Raw genomic sequence first — 23,456 nt, 5'->3', positions numbered from 1 at the left:
AGAGTAAGTGCCAGGAATGAAATAGTATGAGCACAATAAAGAGGATAGGGGAAAAAAGCTAAAAAATTTAAATCCATCATTAGACTGTGTCAATCAATTGCTTAGATGTTATAAGTTTACATTATTTATTACAGTTTATTTTACCTTATTAATTGACATTCAATGTTTTACATGAAAATATTTCTGATGTGAAGTGACTGACCAGTACTAACCAAGCTAATCCTGTGTCCTAATGAATTATTAAGATATTATTTTGCATTACTTAGTACATTTTACTTTATGAGTTTTGGGCATACTAACTTGTTTTAAAATAGTTATGTTCAGTCAATAAATGTTCAGCATGCTCACATTGTTCATAAATGTTCACATTTGAAAAAATTGTGTTGTACTGACACCAGCATTTGAGTTATTACTAATATTGTAACTTGCTAACTGTTATTATATTGTGAATTATTAATGTTTCTCTCCTCTGACTAACAACATTGCTAGTCTGCATATTAATACATTGTTACTATCCTATAAATAACCAAATGTTACTATCCTGTAAATTACTAATGCTAAATTAACATTCTCAGCTATATCATCTGAACAGGGTAGCTGAACATAAGCAAAATTGTTTCCCAGGAAATGTTGGCATTGTTATGCAGTTTTCTTATCCTTCATCTGTTCATTGAGTCATTGTTTCAATCTCACTTCATCTTTTTCTGTCTCTCACATTTTCTTCCATCTTTCTCATTTTCTGTCACATTTCATCTCCAATCTTTTTTTAAAAAGAGGAAGCTGCATGGGCTCCGTGTTCTTTATCTTTTAGTTGAGCTTATGGGGAACTGTAAATATCCATGGTGGCAATATGATAAAGAAGCTCAGAAATCACTGACTAAAAGGCTCGGGTAACTTAACATTAGGTTATGTATAAAAAAATCAGGTTGGAGTAGTGCATCGTATAAGCGACAAACATATAGTGTGGAGTCAATCTTAACTGTCTCTATCTTGGGAATATTGAGGGAGTGGGCTGTGAGAAAATGCTAATTTTAACCTATAGGCTCTTACAGGTGGCCGAGGCACCCTCAGATAAAAACATCATGACCTTCTGTAAATTACAGTTCTATGATTTCACTGGGGTTTCATTGTATTTTAACCTGAACATCGAAAGGAAAACCAATTTCAATTTCCTACCAGCAAGCAGATCAACTGCTTGCAGGAAGGACACAAAAGCCATATGATTACATCAAACATGCCTTTGTGGTGCTAGGAGTGTCAAGAGTGTGCTTCTGGTCATCACAAAGGAAGTCACCCAGACATGCCTGTTGCAAAAAGGAAATGAAACTGTGGCATTTGAACAATCCCTGGGACTTAATACAAATCTGAAAAACTAAGACTTGAAAGTGTGGCTCTCATTCAGTGACAATCCACCAACCGCTCCTGCCCAACACCACCCCCACCTTCATCCAAAGAAAATCACACATACCTGAAATCAATTTGAGGTTAAAATCATCTGTTTAGTGTCAGTTTTGGTGTTTTCATTCAAATTTCGATTAGTCGAAGTACGAGTAGCAAGTATCAATACACTGAATATTGTGAATGTCATTCACACCGAAAGCTTAACCAATGATAAATTTTATCATTTGAATTTTCAGTACCAGAGAATATATCCAATTATGTTACATCTACCCTTGTTTAAAGCAACATCATCTGACTCCTTGAAGGCTTGATCCATTTACCACCTGTAGTTGCTCACCTGTGCTGAAAGTACATCAGCTGCTGTGATTCAGACAGCAAAATCTGCAGCACTGTCATAAATTGCACAAGGTTTTCATTCCAGGCTTAATTATTAATGTTTACATAATAACCCATCAAATAAGATAAAAGATATTTGCTAAGGGGCTGTCAAGGGATATGATAAACCCTCAACAACCTGAGACTAGGAATTAAATTAAAATATCGCTTTGGAATTGTAAACAGAAAAAATCTGAATTAATCAATTACAAGTTCAATTAACATAGTTTAATTTTGGAAGAAAAATTTAATTGTAAAATAGTTTTATTAATTTAATCAGTTTTATCTTTAATAATATACAGTGGTAGAGTGGATTCAATTGTTTGTTTTTATGTGGGTGAGTTGGGAGGGTTGTAAGAAATTCTGACAATGTGTCATGGATAGGTATTCAGTAGCAGTTGTGTTTAAAATTAAGGTGAGCAGCTGTTAAGTTCATAGCTAGTGATCGTTAACAATTTCAGGCATGTCTAATTAGAGTCTCTTATACACCATTGAATGCCAATGGTCTCCGCTGAGGAAGTGTAACTGACATTAACCAACATATAGCAAAACACTCTCTAATGTTTATTTTAAGATGAGAAATATTTTCAAAGAACAATGATATATACTTTCATAAAATGCTACATAAATTCAAGATTGAAGTTAGAATACCAAATTGACCAAGCAGGACAGTTTGGTGTACTTGATCAGTAACTAATCAAATGAGGTGAAATGCCGCTTCATTAGGCCTGATGAAGGAGCAGCACTCTGAAAGCTAGTGCTTCCAAATAAACCTGTTGAACTATAACCTGGTGTGGTGTGATTTTTAACTTTGTCCACCTCAGTCCAACACCGGCACCTCCACATCAAGTGAATTAAGAAAGCAATAACTTCTTATGTCATTTTCAATCATTGGGCAGAATTTTATGAGTCCTATGGCAGCAGACCAGGAAGAGGGATTGTTTGCAGAATGACAGGGAAAAGCACTGGAGGAAGTCCCCAATGTTTGCTGGTGGTGACCAAATGGCAAATGAGCTGCCACACGACAGCCAGTTGAGCCACTTAAGTGTAATGCGTACCATGACATGTACTATTAAATGCCACATCCCACCTCCAATGGCATTTTGCCTGCATCTGAGGTGCTTATTGCAATGGGGGAGACCACCCTGTAAAACTTGATTGCCTCTGAGTGGGTACTGGCTAGTAGAAAGCCTGCTGTTTGGGGACTTGATGGCCACAGGGTAGCACAGTGGTTGTGTTAGCTGCTCCAGCAGCAGTACAACAATCTGCACACCTTGCGAATTACTGATAGTTTTAGAACATTAGAAACGACTAATTTAAGTTCAGGAAGTCAAGATGTAGAAACAGTCCAAGTCGAGATAAAGAATTATCAAGGTAAGAAGTCACTTGTAAGAATGATGTTCAAGCCTCCTAGCACTAACCAGATTGCAGAATAGATCAGAAAGGGGAAAAATAGAGTGTTTGTCAGAAAGTATGGTAATAATCAGGGCAGATTTTAATCTATGTATAGCCTGGAAAAATTAGATGGGAAAAGGTAGCTTAGTTGAGGAGTTCATTTAATGTACTGGAAACAACAAATGCTTTCAGGATAGTTTCTTAGAATAACACATTCTGGAGCCAACCAGAAAGCAGTTAATACTAGACCTGGTATTGTGCAATGAGACAGGACTAATTAGTAATCACATAATTAAGGTGCCCCCTTGGCAAGAGTGATTGCAATATGTTTGAATTTTGCATGCAGTTTGAGGAAGAGAAACAGAGTCTAAGACAAGTATTTAAAACTTAAATAAGGCCAATTATGAGGGCATCCAAGCAGAGCCAACTATATAAATTGATAAAGGACAGACATTTGAAGGGATACTTAAAAAAACTGTGTCAGGATACAAGACAGACCATTTAGTATTGATGATGAGGAAATATTTCTTCACTTAAAGGGTAGTGAATCTATAGAATTCTCTACTTCAGAATGCCGTGGAGGCCTAGTCACTGAATTTATTGAAGAAATAAATAGTTTTTTTTTAAAAGTTGTCAAAGGGGTGGGTAGAGGTAGCAGGGCTGTGGCATTGAAATAGAGGATCAGCTATGATCACATTTAATGGTGGAGCAGTCTTGAAAGAACAAATAGCCTATTCCTGTGCTTAGTTTCTATGTTGCTATGTTTAATACACAGAAAATATGTATTTCAATGAGAAAGAAAAATTCCAAAGGTACGCCTCACCATCCATGGGTAACAAAAAAAACTTAATGAAATTATCAAACTTAAAAACAAAGAATTTCATAAGATTCACTAGCAAGTTTAAAAAAAACTGGGCAGAATTTTCAAAAAGGAAAGAATAACTAAGAGATTGATGTGGATGGAAAATTAGAATGCAATAGAAAGCTAGCTAGAAATATAAAAACTGTAAAAGAATTTACAGAAATTTTAAAACAAGTGAAGAATTAGCAGAGTGAGCATTAGTCATATTAAGTAAGGCTGGGAAATAATGGGAAATAAGGATATGATAAGTTAATTGAACAAGTATTTTGCGTCGGTCCTAATTATGGAGGAAATTAGTAGCATTCCAGAAATTTCTGAAATTGTGATTTCTAGAAATAACTGGGAGAGTGGAATTCAAGAAAATTTCACTCATCATGCAATTGCACCTGTGTAAATTGTTGGAGCTGGGGCTAACTATACACCAGCTCCTGATGGATCTCATCCCAAGGTCTTAAAAAGAAATGGCTAGTAAGATAGTTCATGTGTTGGCTTTAATCTTCCAAAGTTCCATAGATTCAGGGAAGGTTCCATTAGTTTGTAAAATAGCGAATGTAACTTTCATTCTAATAGGGAAGGAGACAGGAAGCAGGAAATTGCAAAGCCTTTCACATGACAGCTATCATAGGGAAGGTATTAGAAACTAGAACTAAAGACCTGATGACAGGCCACTGAACAATGTTCCAGGAAACCAGATAGGGTCAACATAATTTTGTGTAAGGGAAACCATGTTTAACTAATTCATTGGAATTCTTTGAAGAAGTAATAGGTGGTTAAAAAAAAACTTAAGGGATGCACTGCACTTAGATTTTCAGGAGGCATTTGATAAATTGCAACAGCAAAGGTTATTGTGGAAAGGAAAATGATCATGATATAAGAGTGACATATTGGCATGGTTAGACAAATAGCTAGCTAACAGGAAACTGAGAGTAGGCACAAATGCATCATTTTCTGGCTGATGAGCAGTAATAAGTCGTGCACATCGGGATCAGTGCTGGGGTATTAATGTTTTATAATTTATGTAAATTATTTGGATGAAAGTACTGAAAAAAGGTAGGTCTAGTTACTAATGGCACAAAGATACCTTTGAAGATGACATAAGGAGGCTGCAAAGGGATCTAGATAGGCCAGTAAGTGGGCAATGATCTGGCAACTGAAATATAATGTGACAAAATATGCAACTGATCAGTTTGTTAATATCAAAAAAGTATGTTATGTAAGTACAGAGGTCGCAGACCTCTGAAGTATTGATTTATTTTGTGGGATGCGGGCATGGCTGGCTGGCCAGCATTTATTGCCCGTTCCTAGTTGCTCTTGAGAAGGTGGTGGTGAGCTGCTTTCTTGAACTGATGCAGTCTGCCCGTGGTGGGTTGGCCCACAGTGCCGGCAGGGAGGGAGTTCCAGGATTTTGACCTAGCAACATTGAAGGAATGGCAATATATTTCCAGCTCAGAATGGTGAGTGACTTGGAGTGGAACCTGAAGATTACTGGTGTTCCCATATATTTGCTGCCCCGTCCTTCTAGAAGGAAGTGGTTGTGGATTTGGAAGGTGCTTTCTGAGCATCTTTGATAACTTTTTGCAGGGCATCTTGTAGATAGTACACACTGCTGCTACTGACCATCAGTGATGAAGGGAGTGGATGCAGTGCCAATCAAGTGGGCTGCTTTGTCCTGGATGGTGTCAAACCTCTTGAGTGTCATTGGGGCTGCCCTCATCCAGGCAAGTGGGGAGTATTCCATCATATTCCTGACTTGTGAATACAGATTTACATGTTTTAGTGCATGAATCACAAACCATTGGTATGCAGGTATGTACTGAGGAAAGCTAATATGGTTTATTAGGAGGAGAAATTAATACAAAACTAGGGAGCATACCCCTTCAGTTGTTTCAGAATTGAAACTATATTTGGTATACACCAAACAACATTGGTCTCTTTATTTAAAGAAGAGTATAAATGCTTTAGCAGCAGTTCAAAAAGATTTGTTAGATGAATACCTGGAATGGATGGATTGTCTTAGGAGGAAACATTGGACAGGTTAGCTTTTATTCATTTAAGTTTAGAAGAGTAAAATTGATTGAAACATATAAGTTCTTGAGTAGCATTGACATGGTAGATTTGGGAGAATCTAAAACCAGGGATCACTATTTAAGCATAAGAGCTCCTTCCGTTAAGACAGACATGAGAACACGTTTTTGTGAGATGTTGTTGAATCTTTGGACTCTCTTCCTCAAAAGAAGAGTCTTTGGATATTTTTACAGCGGAATTATATGGATAATTGATGATACGAATGTGAAAGGTTAGCAAAGGTACGTTAGGATGTGGAGTAATCAGATCAGTTCTGCTCGTATTGAAAAGTGAAGGGGGTTCAAGGAGCTGAATATCCCACTCCTGTTCCTAATTGGTATGATTGTATATTATTATATGTTAATAATAATTAGTCTGCATTTCTTAACTTTGAAACAAAAGTTTTGGAAATTTCATTCATTTATTCTGGGTGGTTATTGAGCATTATGATTTTGTAAATTTGATGCTATCTAACAATTAGATCCAATACATTACAATGGTGACTACGCTCCAAAAGCACTCAAATATGCTTTGGGATAAGAGCTGCTATTATCAATGTAACTTATTTCTTTTATCTAATTACATCATTTTTAATTTGCTACATGTTGCAGAAAAGTACATATCCCCATATCATAAGATGTATTTAAGTTAATTTTCCAAGCTCCCATCCTGACTAGCTCAGGAGGTGATGCATTACCTAATGTAACATAGAGCTGTGTGAACCCAGAATATCTGAGCTGGCGGTTTTTAGTCTTTTTATGTCCCTACTCCTGGAGCTATCGAGGAGAATGTTAGCTCGGCTTTCTGCTGCTGATTTGCTATGAAGTGACTCCCCCCTGGAATGGCTTGTTGTAGTTGCCAGATGAGGGTAATATTTCCTTCCCTATGATGAGTGATTAATGTCACTAGCAGTGCTTACTGAGATAAATAAAATGACTTAGCACTCTTGGCACAGAGCTTCAGGACTGCATATCAGGAATTTGGGCTTCGATGCCGACTTCATGGCCTGCAGGGTTTTGCATTCAGTGAGGCGATGTTCAAATTCCTGATATATATTCATGCCATGCTGTGTCCGATGGTAGACAGTCACAGATTGAAAGTGGCTTTTTTGGGGGGGGGGGGGAATGTAGACAATCAAAGCACTTCAATTTGTGCAAATATGCACTATCTTCAGGATTTGTATTGGTAGAAAAACTGTGACAAGACAGCGGTGGGGGTGGGGGTGGGGGGGGGGGATGCGGTTGGGGGGAGATTGAAGGAAAAGCGTTGGAGTGACCTTTAATAAAAGTGTAGTCAAAATGACCTAGTTGTTTATTTTCCTAGTTCTGTGTGTTATAAACCTTTATTCATATTACGCAGCACAATGTCTCCATGAACAACAAGATAAGACTTTGATCAAGTCACTTATCTAGACAAAATAGACACTTGATATTATTGCCATTGGAAAAATCAGTGAATGTGTGAAACTGTACCTTAAACTCCAAATTACATTACACCCCTTCTGGGATAACATCCCAGGGTAGGTTAACCATGGTTACTTTAATGATGAAAGAAGACTGGATGCACCAAATTGTGGTGTTTATACTTCCAAGTAGTCCAATCTCAAGTTTTCTAAACAAACTGAAAGTTCATTAAATGCAATGTAATAATTTGTTTAAAGTAATCTTGTGTCAGCTTGCACTATTTCAGTAAATAATTTAGCTTTACTGACTCGTAAAATGTCTCTTGCGCAGAGTTGCAATGAAAGATTCTAATTTGTCATGACTTGTACACTAACTGTAAAAATTAGATGAGCAATTTTCAAAAGTTAAATCACTGACAACCAAACTTTATTTTCTGCGAAGTGAAATACTGATTTTGTTTAAGTTACATTGCTTAAACATATCTAGCATACCCAAGAACCTTTACAATGGTCAACTATTTTCTGGCTCCATAGAAGTTGTATCAATATTGTAATGGGTTTACATTGCACTTTAAATAGGATTTTGTTAGGCTATGGAAAACATTTTCATGGCAAGTTATAAGCCAAATGGCAAAATTATAAAGAGATTCCAAACAGAGAGAGATCTAGGTTTGTTTGTACACATATCTTTGAAATTGGTGGATTGTTAATAAAGGTAAGAAACATATGGAATTTGGAGGCTTGGAAATAATATGAAACTTATGCTAAACCTAGATGAAATGTTGGTTCAGTCCAGCTGGTGCAGCATGTTCAGTTCTGGGCACAACTTTAAGAGGGGTGTGAAGTCTTTGAAGAGAATACAGAAAAGATTGATTAGAATGATTCCAGGGATGAGGGCTTTGAGCAATGTCAATAAACTGGAGAATCTAAGGCTGTTCTTCTTAAGGCAGAGAAGGCTAAGAAGAGCTCTAATACATGTGTTTAACATTGTGAAGTGTTAGATGGAGAACATTAAAAGCAACTGTTTCCAGCAACTGAAATCTTATTCAGCAAGAAGCACAGATTTAAAGGGGTTGGCATAAGTGCTGGTTGTAACATATGGGAAAACCTTTTTAGCAATGAGTCATTACAGTTTGAAATGCATATTCAATTAAATAGTCTGTACAGATTCACAAGAAGAATTGCTTAAGATCTTAAATGATAAAAATTGCATGGGTATAGGCAGGAGGAAGTAGTGGCTCTAACTGTATTGCTCTTTGACAGAGCATGTGCAAACTTAATAGGCTGAATGACCTCTTTCTGTGCTGTACTATTCTGATATTCTAATATCTTCTTTCTAGCAATTCTAATAATCTATATAATTTTGCTACTCTGTCAATTCTCTTTCTTTTCCACTGTCCCTTATCTGTCCTTCCTCTCTACCTTCCCGTTATTTTTTCATGTGTTGGTTGACTAAAAAAGGATCTGCTGCCCATCCAGGCTGGAAACGAACCATCCACAGTCAAGGAATCACCACCTTCCCCTGTCCTAGCTGCAAATATGACATAGATCTTGGAGAACGTGGCCTTAGTGGTCTGTTCCGAAACTTCACCTTGGAAACAATTGTGGAAAGATACAGACAGGCCGCTAGAGCAGCGGTGGCAATCATGTGCAATCTCTGCAAGCCCCCACCTCAGGAGGCCACAAAAAGCTGCATGGACTGCAAGGCGAGTTACTGCAATGAGTGTTTCAAACTACATCATCCTTGGGGGACTCCAAAGGCCCAGCATGAATATGTAGGACCAACAACCAACTTCCGACCTAAGGTACAGAGTTTCTCTTTTCACTTCTTTTGTACAACGCATTTCAGAAGCCCAGTCCCTGAAATGCATTTATTTTCTTAGACATTTTATGCAAGCTGAAAAATCATGATTAAATTAGTAAAAAAACTATTTCCCACTCCTTCTTTGTAAATATGTGATTGTACACAGCCCAATCAGTTGAAACTTATCCCTTTCCACAAATGCACAAACAGGAAAAGGACCAAAACATTTTCATGAAGATGATGCTTTATTAACAATTAATTTGAAATGCATTCAGTATGACAGAGAGTTAGCAGAACCAACAGACAGCATTGAATATTGGAAGTAACATGTCTAACACTCAACAATGTGTTAAGTTAATCAGTAATATCTTGCATATGAAAATCATATAGATCTGGTCACTGTATATTATAGACATTTTGCATTTATTCATTAAAATTGAAATATATTTAGTTACCTAAGTGGAAAGGGGAGCCATTGAATAGATTGCACAGCTGAATTCATTTTCTTATTCATTCATTCTGACTCAAATGCACAGATCAACTTTAAGTTTAGCATTTCCCTTGAGGACATTAATGTGATGCGACAGATTAAAGTAACCTAAATACATACAGGAAATAATCTCCAAGCAATTTTTTTTAATGCTATCATCATATTACCAGGTTTTGTTAAACAATTCACCTTAACTCTCTAAGTTTCAAAATCCCAGTTTGGCGGAGTGATCACTGGTTTTTCATGTGGCACGATTGTGTGATTCACAATATTTCATCTCCAGCTTCCGTTCTTGTTAATAGGGTGTTATTTCTAACAAAGAGTTAAAGATCCTAGTCTGTCAATCTTACAAATATAATCATAGCTGTGCTATAATTATAAGATCTGTTGATGAATATGTGACAAATGTTGCTGTCATATTCCTCATGTGTGCAACAGCTGCACATCAGACCCTGAAGACTGCGGCATTTCTCGGGGATTCCTGCAAATATGACCAAAAAGAAAGATGCACCAATTGCAAATATCAGCTACATTTATTTTAAAATATAGATTACCTTTCCCTCCTCCAAGTGTTGTATGACCCCACAGTGGCAATGATACTGTGCTGAAGGGAAAATGTTTCATGTTTGACTCTGGATAAAATATGATATCAATGTTAGAGGCACCACAGCTGAACTTGATTCAGAAAAACTCATTTCCCTAACATGTTTTTTTTTTGGGACAGGGATTGTACTTTCTGCTGCTTACCCTTCCCTGGTGCTAATTGTAATTCACTTTGTTTAGGCCCATTTGTGATGAAGTGCTTCCAAATGTTCAGCTCCTCATCAGTCATATGGAAACTGCCCTGTCTCTGATCACCCCATGAGGCTGACTGGCCATTCCCAAGCTGCTGGATTGGCATCAGAGGCTACCCTTATCTTACTGTGCTGGGATTCCATGACCAATGGCTATTATGCATCTTGAATGTGGCCTGCTGATTGTCATAGAGTCAGAGAGATGCACAGCACGGGAACAGACCCTTCGGTCTAACTCGTCCACGCTAACTAGATATCCCAACCCAATCTAGTCCCACCTGCCAGCACCTGGCCCATATCCCTCCAAACCCTTCCTATTCATACACCCATTAAAAACCTTTTAAATATTGTAATTGTACCAGCCTCCACCACTTCCTCTGGCAGCTCATTCCATACACATATCATCTTCTGCGTGAAGAAGTTGCCCCTTAGGTCTCTTTTATATCTTTCCCCTCTCACCTTAAACCTATGCCCTCTAGTTCTGGACTTATCCACCCCAGGGGAAAATACCTTGTCTATTTATCCTATCCATGCCTCTCATGATTTTATAAACCTCTATAAGGTCACCCATCAGCCTCTAACGCTCCAGGGAAAACATTCCTAACCTATTCAGCCTCTCCCTATAGCTCAAATCCTCCAAGCCTGGCAAAATCCTTGTAAATCTTTCTGTAACCCTGTCAAATTTCACAACATTTATCCGATAGGAAGGAGAATAGAACTGCACACAATATTCCAACAGTGGCCTAACCAATGTCACGTACAGCCACAACATGACCTCCCAACTCCTGTACTCAATACTCTGACCAATAAAGGAAAGCATACCAAACATCTTTTTCACTATCTTATCTACCTGTGATTCCACTTTCAAGGAGCTATGAGCTTGCACTCCAAAGTCTCTTTGTTCAGCAACACTCCCTAGGACCTTACCATTAAGTGTATAAGTCCTGCTAAGATTTGCTTTCCCAAAATGCAGCACCTCGCATTTATCTGAATTAAACTCCATCTGCTACTTCTCAGCCCATTGGTTCATCTCATCAAGATCCTGTTGTAATCTGAGGTAACCTTCTTCGCTGTCCACCACACCTCCAATTTTGGTGTCATCTGCAAACTTACTAACTATACCTCTTATGCTCACATCCAAACCATTTATAGAAATGACGAAAAGTAGTGGACCCAGCACTGATTCTTGTGGCACTTCACTGGTCACAGGCCTCCAGTCTGAAAAACAACCCTCCACCACCACCCTGTCTTCTACCTTTGAGCCAGTTCTGTATCCAAATGACTAGTTCTCCCTGTATGTCTTGCTAATCAATCTCTCATGGGGAACCTTGTCGAATGCCTTACTGAAGTCCATATAGATCACATCTACTGCTCTGCCCTCATCAATCCTCTTTGTTACTTCTTCAAAAGAATCAAGTTTGTGAGACATGATTTCCCATGCACAAAGCCATGTTGACTATCCCTAATCACTCCTTACCTTTCCAAAAACATGTACATCCTGTCCCTCAGGATTCCCTCCAACAACTTGCCCACCACCAAGGTCAGGCTCACTGGTCTATAGTTCCCTGGCTTGTCCTTACCACCTTTCTGAAACAGTGGCACCACGTTAGCCAACCTCTAGTCTTCCAGCACCTCAGCTGTGACTATCGATGATACAAATATCTCAGCAAGAGGTCCAGCAATCACTTCCCTAGCTTTGCACAGAGTTCTAGCTTAAACCTGATCATGTCCTGGAGATTTATCCACTTTTATGCATTTCAAGACATCCAACACTTCCTTCTCTGTAATATGGACATTTTCAAGATGTCACTGTCTGTTTGTTTCCCTACATTCTAATCTCTTCCATATCCTTTTCCACAGTAAATACTGATGCAAAATACTTGTTTAGTATCTCCCCCATCTTCAGCGGCTCCACACAACGGCCGTCTTGCTGATCTTTGAGGGTCTCTATTCTCTGCCTAGTTACCCTTTTGTCCTTAATGTATTCATAAAACCCTTTTGGATTCTCCTTAACCCTATTTGCCAAAGCTATCTCATGTCCCCTTTTTTGCCCTCCTGGTTTCTCTCTTAAGTATACTCCTACTGCCTTTATAGTCTTCTAAGGATTTACTCAATCTATCCTGTCTATACCTGACATATGCTTCCTTATTTTTCTTAACCAAAACCTCAATTTCTTTCGTCATCCAACATTCCCTATACCTACCAGCCTTTCCTTTCACTCTCACAGGAATATACTTTCTTCCCATTGTCCAGCATCCTTTTACCTGCGAACATCTGCGCCCAATCAGCCCAGTACAGTCAAAATTGGCCTTTCTTCAATTTCGAACTTCAACTTTTTGATGTGGTCTATCTTTTTCTGAACATGACAACTTACTTCCTTTGTGTCTGCACTAAATGGCAAGGCAAAGCAGAAATAATGTGAGCCTGGTATCCCTGGCTGAGGGAACAAAAAGACAAGGCAGGGATGCTGTCCACATCCAATTAGGCTCAGAGTGAGTGTATGCAACTACAGCAGGCCAAGAGCTCAGAGGTGAAACCTCCTCCAGTTTCCGAGCTGGGTATTTGACTCTGAACTCCCAGTATTTTTGTTGCAGACTATAATGACAGTAGCCAGTGCCACCCAAAGTGCAACACGGAAGTTTTAAGTGAATTTGAGATGCACCAAGAGAATTTTTAGAGATTGGTGCATATCTGTCAGTATCTATGGACATGAGGTGCATGCAGGCGGTGCCAATAGAGCATGCCCTGAGATGATGGTGGAAAAGTTCAATATGGAGGTCTTCTAGATCTAGTTGAATTCGTCAAATACCTGTTTTGATTTCCATGCTGAGGTTAATGAGGTGAGCTGGACTGTGAGCAAGGCATTTAACAAACTCTTTAATTGACACTTGTTGCTGCCTAATGAGAATCTCTCCACAACACTTATGAGAAGCAAAAGAGATGGAGCGATATTCTTCCGACATCGAATGACCTTGTCTGTCTTCTTGTCCGAATCTGCCACAAAATTAGCCATAGCCCATGTCACTCAGACACTGATAAGATTCTGACCAGAGAGTTTCTGGACTAAATTACCATCTCACAATTCTCTCCCCTTTTCAAAATGTTTATTTTGTTCAAATGTTCATGTTCAAAATGCTTATTTAGACAGAAATTAATTAATTAAAGCCTTGACCTGTTCTCCTTTTAACCTGAACTAACTGCACAAGGCTGGAGAGTGGGAAAGGGAATAGGTAGAAAGACAGGTAGAAGAGAAATTAGAAATTGTGTTTTTTTTAAAGGAAAAGGAAACAAATGAGAAGAAATGAAAGAAAATGAGAGACAAAGGATGAAAGAATAAGGAACAGAGTAAAGGGGAAGAAACTAAAGAGAGGGAATGAAGGAATAATAGTTTCAGAGAAAATGAGAAAGACAATGTGGATGAAAGTGAAGTGAGTTTGAATAAATTTAATCCCCAAATTGACAAATATTAACTAGCAGAAAATGCTCATAAATAAGTGTAAGATTATATAGGAAAATAGAAAGCAAATTAATTTTTATTACCACCAGAACATCAACCTAGTTTTAGTTAAAGTTCTGCTCTTTTCTCTTACGCCATGAAATAGATTTTTCCAGCAAAACTTTGGCTGAATGAAATGACTCTCAGAAGTAAGGATGGTTTCTTCTGCTCGCAGCAAGCCTCAGGACATTCCTGAGACAGTGATCTGTGGAGAATTGGAAGGGGTTTACGATTATAAACCAGTGGTGTTGATTGGGAATGCTGGGGAGCCGAGGGAGCACTCTTTCTAGCTTGCAATTTCTAAAAATTGACTTAGTCAAAGATCGTCCCAATAATTCCTCATTGGAACAAGTGTGGAAAATCTGTTAGCTCAGCAGAGGAAACCTAAAATTACCCAAAACAAATCCCAAAGTATTTAATTATTACCTGTTGTATTTGACTGCAAAAGGGAATCATGAAAAATCAGTGAACCAACATGGGATCAAACATCTTTCTGGAACTCATTGAATGAAGGACATTGTATTACATTCCCGAAAGCCTGTTGGTGAGGGACAATATTGGAGCCAATCTTCATTCAGTCTAATTGTTATTTAAAGAGTGAGACATTACAAGCATCCATTAGCTAACTCAATCCCACCACAACTTCAGTGTTTCTTTTTCTATGCTTAAGTGAAACCCCAATTAATGCTTGCATATAATTAATTCCAATTAATCTACAAATGCACATTGCCCTGAAAATGAGTACTTTTTGCTTTTGTGTTTAGCCTGGAAAATAGGTACTCAAAGCATCAACTTCAGCAACAGTATGTTTCTTGGGTAATCCATTTACTTTTATGAACACATATCCAAAATGATGGAAGGCAGCAAATGCCATTGCAAACTAAATAAGTATCTGGAAAGTTGCAATTCTAAAGTTTATTTGACTCATCTGTGGATTTGATTGTATACAGAAATTGACTGAAATCAGTGGAGATATTGACTGTTTGGATCATGTCGTATCTATTATCGTAGCGATTTTTGAATGACTGTAGTTTTAATGTCTTGTTGTTTGATTCCTTCGCCCAATTTAATTGGGTCAAGATTCTGATGTGTCCTGAGCATGATATGGAGAAAGTTACCATGTATTGTGAGGTATGCAGACGGCCCGTGTGCCACCTCTGTAAACTGGGCGGATCACATGCTAACCACAAAGTAACCTCTATGAGCAGCGCCTACAAAGCCCTGAAGGTAAGTTGTGTTGATGGAAGACCAAGACCTATTGATTACTTCCATTTTCCAAAAGTGCTTATTATGTTCTCAAATATCAAGACATAAAAATGCTCCAATTTCCTCTCTCTATTTCTTGTACACAATTAGATTTTAAATGCTTAATGACTTTAATGTATCAGTGGCTTTCCTGATTCCTGGCCTCACTATTTATCCATTTACTCTTTTATATATATTTGGTTTCTGTACGTCTCATGATTGTTGGTTGCTTTATGCCCGTGTAAAGTGAGATAATGAGGGCACATTGACAGCTGGTGCAATTTGAATGGTTGTCTCTGGTTTCACTCTGCGGTATGCTTTGTTGTTATGACAACAGGAGAAGCTATCCAAGAGTATCGGTTACCTCATCAGCAAAGAGGACCAAGTGAAAACTCAGATCTTACAACTGGAGCACATGATTGAACAGACAGAGGTAAGAGTCAGCTGGAATGACAGCTCTTTCCATCCTATGGTGAGGTTATGTTACAACATCATGCACTTTAAGAATAAGGAGAATATGTTGAGACAGCGAAATGACCAAGATCTTGATCTGAAAATGGAGCAAACATTTCTCTTGTTATTATCATCTGTCACATTTGCTCGCTGCCCAGTGAGTGTGAAGAAAGATAAAATTGAAAACCAAAAGGGCTTAACATCCACTTACAGTTTTTATTTCTTACCTTTCTTCATGTGACTGCTATTAATGGTGCAGTGTACCATCACTGGCAAACCTCGAGAGATAAGAAAGAAATTTGGAACAGTTGCATCATAGCCTGAGTGCTAATGCCACAGAATTTAACACCTTGTATATAAATATTTACTTGATAGTATAGAACTTCAATTTACTAAAAAGAGGCAAAAAATGACTTTAAAAAGGAAATCATTTATACAAAATGGAAGAGGGCAATGATTACGTGCTATAGAGATGCAGCATGATCTGCTAACAGTCTTAATTGCCTCATTAAATTCAAATGAGGCAGGTTAACTCTGATTTATAAGGGTCTTGCCAGAGGGTTGCAGTGAGGATTGGCTATTTCAATCACACATTTTTCACTGAGTAAAGACCATATATTCAATTTGGCAGCAAAGAACAGACACCCTTGTGTAAATGCATGTAAATTCTAGAACGTGCAAAGAACCAAACTGAGAGCCCAACTGATAATCTTAAATATAGTTCCAGTGTGATTTTGAGTCCAGTTTGGATTATTTTGTAAATGTAGTCCTTAAAAGCACAGCCAGGTCAGAGGTAGAAAGTTACATCAAGAGAATTGGCTAAGCTTAAGATCAGTGGATTGGAGGGCTTAGGCAGAAGATTTGTGGTCTTGATGGATGTTAGCTTCCCTGACGCAGAGACAGACAATGGAAACCATAAGAAATGTAAACAGTTTGCACACAACTGGGTCTTTTGTGACTCTGGATCCAGGTCCCTAGAGTTTTTACGTGGAAACAAAACCATCAAACATCTGCCCGCAGGATGAAACTAGTAATTGGGTGTGATGATGTCATCAGCAATCTGTCTGTGTATGGAAGAAGTGTATGACCAGTTGCAGGGACATGTAACTATCTCCTCCACCTTATGTGTTCAATTGGTCAGAACGTGATGGGAACACACTGTGTAAGACCCTTTTGTGTCCGTCAATACCAGTTAAAACTGATCTGAGGATCTCTGCTTAATAGTCTTTAACTCTAGAATACATTCCACACAGCATCACAGTCCTTTATTTAAAAAAAAATTCCTTATGCTCTTTTACCTAAATGTCAATCCACAGTTAGTCTTAATTTTTCCCTCCTACAGCTTTTCTATTACTTGAATATCCTTCCAATAGTTAGGAGCTCAACACTCAATGCACAAAATGTAATCTTAACAAAACTTTTATAAAAGTTCGAAATACATTTTGACCATTCTTGGTGTGAAATAGTAACATGGTATATGATTGTGTAAGCATCAATGTGAGCAGGAGAACAGATCAAGAACTACAGAAGAGAAGATCTGAAGATTGCAGAAGGTGTAACTGGCCCTTGAAATATCTGTGCATGCCAAAGATGAAAGCTGCTGATTGAGGGTCACAAAATAAGGAGATTTAGTTAATTATGTGAAATCAACTGTAGCAGGATTAGCTTAGACATTGATGATTGACCTTAAATTAATTAGGTAGCAGCAAATATTGCTATATGGTGTCTCAAAACTATTAGATGTACAGAGGAACGTCGATTATCTGAATATCGGATTATCTGGCAAGATCGCAAGGTCCCGATGCTTGGCTAACTATGTTATGTGGCATTTGATTATCTGGAATTCAATTAAACGAACAAAATACTCCCCGCTCATGTCCTCTGGATAATCGAAGTTCCTTTGTATCAAGGTTTTGTTTTGAAATATATCAAATAAAGCAACTGCAGCAGAGCAATACCAAATGTTGATAAGTTGAGATATTCAACATATGAAAGATTTACCATTGTTAGTTTGAGCACCTACTATTGAGATTTAGTTATTTTTGTAAAATTAAGTATAGCAGGTTTCAAACTGATAACTGAACAGCTGTGTTACATATGAATATTGTTAAGACAATACCAGATTTATTTTTGATATATTGCTAAAATGTCATTTTACTTCATGTTTAAATATCTTTGGAGTGTTTAAAACAAAAAGGCCAATTAAACGTAAATTTGTTTATTTGCTAAAATGTCTCTTTAGACAACAATGAATAAAGTTCCACTTATTTTTGGAATGATTAAACTCATTGTCAAAATGATATATTTGGCTCCTAAAGAATAGATCCAGAGAGAAGGGTGAATTGATTTAATGAATGGTGTTCAGCTATTTCTGGCTAGTCTTGGTTATTTTCTACCAATTCTGAAAGTTTATCCAAAGTTTTATAAAGTTGCTTCCATGGTAGTCATGAGTATTTATGGAGTTTGAAGCAAATAAATGGGTCTTCTGTGCAATGTGGTCATTTTCCTTGTAATGGAGCCAAATGAAATGTAAGGATAGGTCTGTTTACAGCTTAGAATGAATGAGTGGGGTTACAGAAATCAGATCAGACACAAGCTTATTTGTTAGGTTTAGGAAAATAACACAGGCCCTGTTGGAAAATGACTTTTTTTTATAAACTGCTCATAGATCTAGGCTTTAGGACCTAACATGTATTTGCAAACTGCTAACATTTGCTTGGTCGTATAGAACCTAAACATTGCTTAAAGGAGACAAGATGATAAAGGTTTCTTCTTTCATTCATCCGGATGAGGGCAAACACTATTAGGTGGCAAAAAGGGCATTAACTTGTACAGAATCAGAAACGGGTGCCAAACAGTAACACAATTAGAACAGTTAATTGTCAACTTTGGTAATGTAATTACTTACAGCCAGCATCATATGCTTTATATATGTTAACCCACATTACATTAACCCATATACTGAGTAATATCTGGAAATCTATTGGTAATCAACCATATACACTAATATGACATCTCAGACTTAAATATACAGTCTGGGTTATTTGCTTGCTTATATTACTATTAAATTAAATATATAATTTGCTGCATGACTAACAGATTAATGGGCTGGCTATTTGCTAACAGATCAATCACCAACATACAGAGATTAAGATGGAGACCTCTTATACGAGAGTATCAAATATAATGAGGTCATCTGGCTGCCTTAAAGATACTGGGTCTTTCTGAGACATGTTCAGACATAGGATCCCTAATTTTCTCTTTGAAGATTAGGAAATCTGTTTTGATAAACATGCAAATAGATGCACAGATTATCTTTATAAATTAGGATAATGCTTTGACGGACATATAAAATGACTGGATCTAGTCCTTGTATAATTATCATGACTTGGTTCTGTAGTTTCATTCTGTGGTGTACTATCTGTCATTGTGCATAGATGTCTGTAATACATTTTGGAGGTCTGGTTTCTGTCTGGTGTAATACTTTCAGTTACAGAATTGTCATCTTGTGTAATGGATGGTTGATTATGTACAACTCAGATGTATCATCACAGGATTTAAGCTGTTGGTGACAGTATCGATTAAAGTGGAATGCGCAAAATATCATCACATCTTCCTACAAGCCCTTGTCACCACTGAAATGTTCTTTAAGCTTTTACTACCAACTTGCAATCATCAGATTATATTCCATGCTTTCTAGTACCCACTTGCTGCCACTATCACTATCATGAGATAATGTCAAGCCAATACAATGCATTTTGTGGTTTTCCATATGTTAGCCTTCATGATGTATATCACAAAGAGTTGGATAATGGAGATTGCTAGATTGTTGGTGCTCTTTTTCTAAAATCTGTTCCTTGCATCCAAGTCCTGATGAGTTTGAGTCAAAAAGGGTCTCAATTCTTGTCTCCTTTAAAAATGTTAAGGAATTAGCTGTACTTATCATTAAATCCCACTTAGCTGTCAACTCTGGGTAGCAATCTTTCATAACTTTGTTCGAACCGTACAGGTCTACAGCACTGAGAAAGGCCCATTGATTCTGCGCTGGTCAAAAACAACCAACTAACTATTCTTATCCCATTTTCCAGCACTTGGGTCCATATGCCTTGGCATTAAGAGTACAAGTCTAACTACTTCTTAATTCTTATGAGGGTTTCTGCCTGTACTACCCTCACAGGGAGAACTCCAGATTGATGGAAAAGGTTTTCCTCATATCTCCTTGAAATTCTTGTCCCATGACCTTAGATCTATGTTCCCTGGTCATTGCTGCTTCCACCAAGGGGAAAAGTTCCTTTCTGTCTACCCTATCTATGCCCCTCATGGTTTTATATATTTCAGTCATTTCCCCACACAATCTCCTATGCTGTAAAGAAAGCAAACCCAGATTGTCAAACTTCTTCATAACTAAAACTCCCCAGTCGGGGTATCAACCATGGTAAATCTCCTTTGCACTCTCTCCAGTGCAATCACATCCCTCCTATAATGTAGATTCTAGAACTGCACACAATGCTATGGCTATGGCCTAATCAACTCTTAATACAGTTCCCTGCTCCTAAAACACTACGCTTCAGCTAACAGAGGCAAATATTCCATATGAATCATAGAATTCCTATCCTGTGGAAGCAAGCCATTTCACCTTTCGAGTCCACACCGACCCTCTGAAGAGCAACCCATCCAAACCCACCCAGTACCCCATCCCTGTAACCCTACATTTCCCAAGATTAATCAACCTAACCTGCAAATCCCTGGACACTATTAGCAATTTAGCATGGCCATTGCACCTAGCTTGCACATCTTTGGATTGTGGGAGGAAACGAGAGTGCTCAGAGAAAACCCACTCCAACACGGGGAGGGTTTGCAAACTCCACACGGACAGTCACCTGAAGGTTGAAATGAACCCAGGTCCCTGATTCTGTGAGGCAGCAGTGCACACCACTGAGCCACTGTACCTGTTGTTAACGTCCTTGATGCTTCTCAGGGTTCTACCATTTATCATGTATTTTCTTGCCTTGTTTGTCCTGCACTAGAATGCCACCACACATATATCTGGATTGAATTCCACTTGCTACTGATCAGCCCAGATGTCTAGCCTGTCCATATTCTCCTGTAACCTAAGGATATCCCCCTGTTTAACTTTCCACCAATTTTTGTGTTATCACAAACTTAGTGATCAACTCGTCAACATTCAAGTCTAAATCATTCGTATATACCACAAACAGCAAGTGTCCCAATATTGATCCCAGCAGTACCTCACCGGACACAGGCTTTCAGTTAGTAAAAACACCCTTTGAGCATCATCCTCCATTTCCTACCAATTCTGGTTCCAATCAGCCAAAGTTTCTTGGTTTCCATGAGCTCCTACTATTGCTCTTACTGTGTATAGTTCTGGTTGCTACATTACCAAAAGGATTTGGATGCTTTGGAGAGGGTGAAGAGAAGGTTTACAAGGATGTTGCCTGGTATGGAAGGTGCTAGCTATGAAGAGAGGTTGAGTAGGTTAGGTTTGTTTTCATTAGAAAAAAGGAGATTGAGGGGGGACCTGATTGAGGTCTACAAAATCATGAAGGGTATAGACAGGGTGGATAGAGACAAGCGTTTTCCCAGGGTGAAGGATTCAATAATGAGAGGTCACAGTTTGAAGGTGAGAGGTAGAAAGTTTAAGCGGGATACATGTGGCAAGTACTTCACACAGAGGGTGGTGGGTGTCCGGAATGTATTGCCAGCAGAGGTGGTAGAGGCAGGCACGGTAGATTCATTTAAGATGCATCTGGACAGATGCATGAGTAGGTGGGGAGCAGAGGGATATAGATGCTTAGGAATTGGGCAACAGATTTAGGCAGTAGATTTGGATCGGCTCAGGCTTGAAGGGCCGAAGGGCCTTTTCCTGGGCTGTAAATTTTCTTTGTTCTTTGTTCTTTGCTATCAGTCCCCAATGTGGGGCATTGTCAAAAGTCTTATTGAAGTCCAAATTGACTACATCCAATGCATTGACCTTGTCTACACTCCTAGTCACTTCTTCAGAAAACTTAAACAATTTGGTCGTACTCTGAGAAAATCCATGCTATCTGTTCTTGATTAATCCCTTCCTCTCCAAATGTAGATTAAATCTATCCCTCAGAATTGGTTTGACAGTGCCATCAGAATTCAGAATTCAGAAACATGAATTTGTGAAGGGGAAATCATGTTGACCAATCTATTAGAGGAGGTAGCGTGTGTTGTAAATAAAAGGGAAGTGGTAGACTTGGTGTGCTTAGATTTCCAGAAGGTATTTAATAAGGAGGCATATCAGTTGTTATTGTGAAAAATAAAAGTGTTGGGGTAGTTGGCATAGATAGATGACTAACAGGAAGGAGATAGTAGGTGTAAATAGATCTTTTTCAGGTTGGCAAAATGTGAGTGATGTGCCACTCAACTGTCTACAGTTCATTATCAATGACTTTGTTGAAGGGCTGGAAAACATGTTAGTCAGATTTGCTGACAACACAAAGATAGGTAAGAAAACAAATTGTTACGAGGGCATGAGGAAGACACAAAACTAAAAATCTGAAAGAACTCCAGATGCTGGAAATCAGAAACAAAAACAGAAATTCTGGAAAAAGCTCAGCAGGTCTGGCAGCATATGTGAAGAGACATCAGAGTTTGGGTTGAGTGATCCTTCGATTTTAAGGAAATTCTGTGTGCAGCATTGGTCACCTTATTTAAGAAATGATGTAAATGCCCTACAGGCAGTTCAGAGAAGATTTACTGGACTAGTATCTAGAATAGGTGTGTTATCTTTTGTGGAATGTTTAGACAGGCTAGGCCAGTACTTTCTGGATTTCAGAATAGATGGAGGTGACTTGATTGAAACATTTAAAATCCTGAGGTGTTTTGACAGGGTAGATTTGGAGAGGATGTTTCCTGTTATGGGAGAATCTAGAACGAGAACAAATGTCAATGTTTAAAAATCAGGGGTCACCCTTTTTAAAACAGACATTCAGTGGATTCTCTTTCTCACAGAGGGTCATCACTCATCAGCTTTTGGAATTCTCTTCCTGAAAAAAGTGGTGGAAGCAAAGTCTTTGAATATTTTCATGGCAAGTAGAGAGATTCTTGTTAAGAAATGGGTGAAAGGTTATCATAAATAAGGAAGAAATGTGGTTTGGAGGTTACAATCTGATCAACCAAGGTCTCATTGAATGGGGAACAAGTCTAAGACCTACTTCTATAAATTCCAGGTTTGTATGTTCAAGTTATGGTTCAAACAGCAGAGCGTTTTCTGCATGAGTCCCATTGTCCAAATTTTCTCAAGCTCCATGGTGCCTTATTTGGCCAAATTTACCTTTGGTGTCAAAAGGCAGTCTGTCTCTCTCCCTCTCCCCTCCTGAGTTCTACTTGTTTCTCCATGTTTATACCTCAGCTGTAATGGGGTTAGGAGCCCAACAGCCTGGGAACCCAAACTAAACATCAAAGAGCAGATAATTCCTGTGTAATTGCTGCTTGATAGCACTTTCAATAGTGACTCCCCATCACTTTGTTAGTAATAGAGTGCAGGCTGATGGGGAGGTAATTGACTAAATTGGATTTGTACCATTTTCTTATGTAGACAGGACCAACCTGGGAAATATTCCACAATGCTGGGTGGTGCCAGTGTTGTAGCTGTAATAGAAAACTTGGCTAAGGTCTGGAGCACAAA

At 38.3% G+C, this 23,456-nt stretch overlaps 1 protein-coding gene across 2 annotated transcripts in view; it reads left to right on the top strand.

Annotated features, from left to right (window-relative positions):
- trim36 (tripartite motif containing 36) overlaps positions 1-23,456 on the top strand; it is a 107,534-nt gene that overhangs the window by 21,163 nt on the left and 62,915 nt on the right. Inside the window, exons 3-5 of one of the 2 annotated variants that reach the window (XM_060844496.1) lie at positions 8,979-9,304; positions 15,164-15,310; positions 15,666-15,761. In XM_060844496.1, coding sequence (XP_060700479.1) covers positions 8,979-9,304; positions 15,164-15,310; positions 15,666-15,761 — 569 coding nt within the window. Of the gene's footprint in view, positions 1-8,960; positions 9,305-15,163; positions 15,311-15,665; positions 15,762-23,456 lie in introns of both variants that reach the window. The other variant, XM_060844487.1, reaches the window with a different exon arrangement.

The sequence above is a fragment of the Hemiscyllium ocellatum genome, chromosome 2 (genome assembly GCF_020745735.1).
Source record: "Hemiscyllium ocellatum isolate sHemOce1 chromosome 2, sHemOce1.pat.X.cur, whole genome shotgun sequence".
Classification (NCBI taxonomy): domain Eukaryota; kingdom Metazoa; phylum Chordata; class Chondrichthyes; order Orectolobiformes; family Hemiscylliidae; genus Hemiscyllium; species Hemiscyllium ocellatum.
This window is presented reverse-complemented; position numbering and strand designations above follow the sequence as displayed.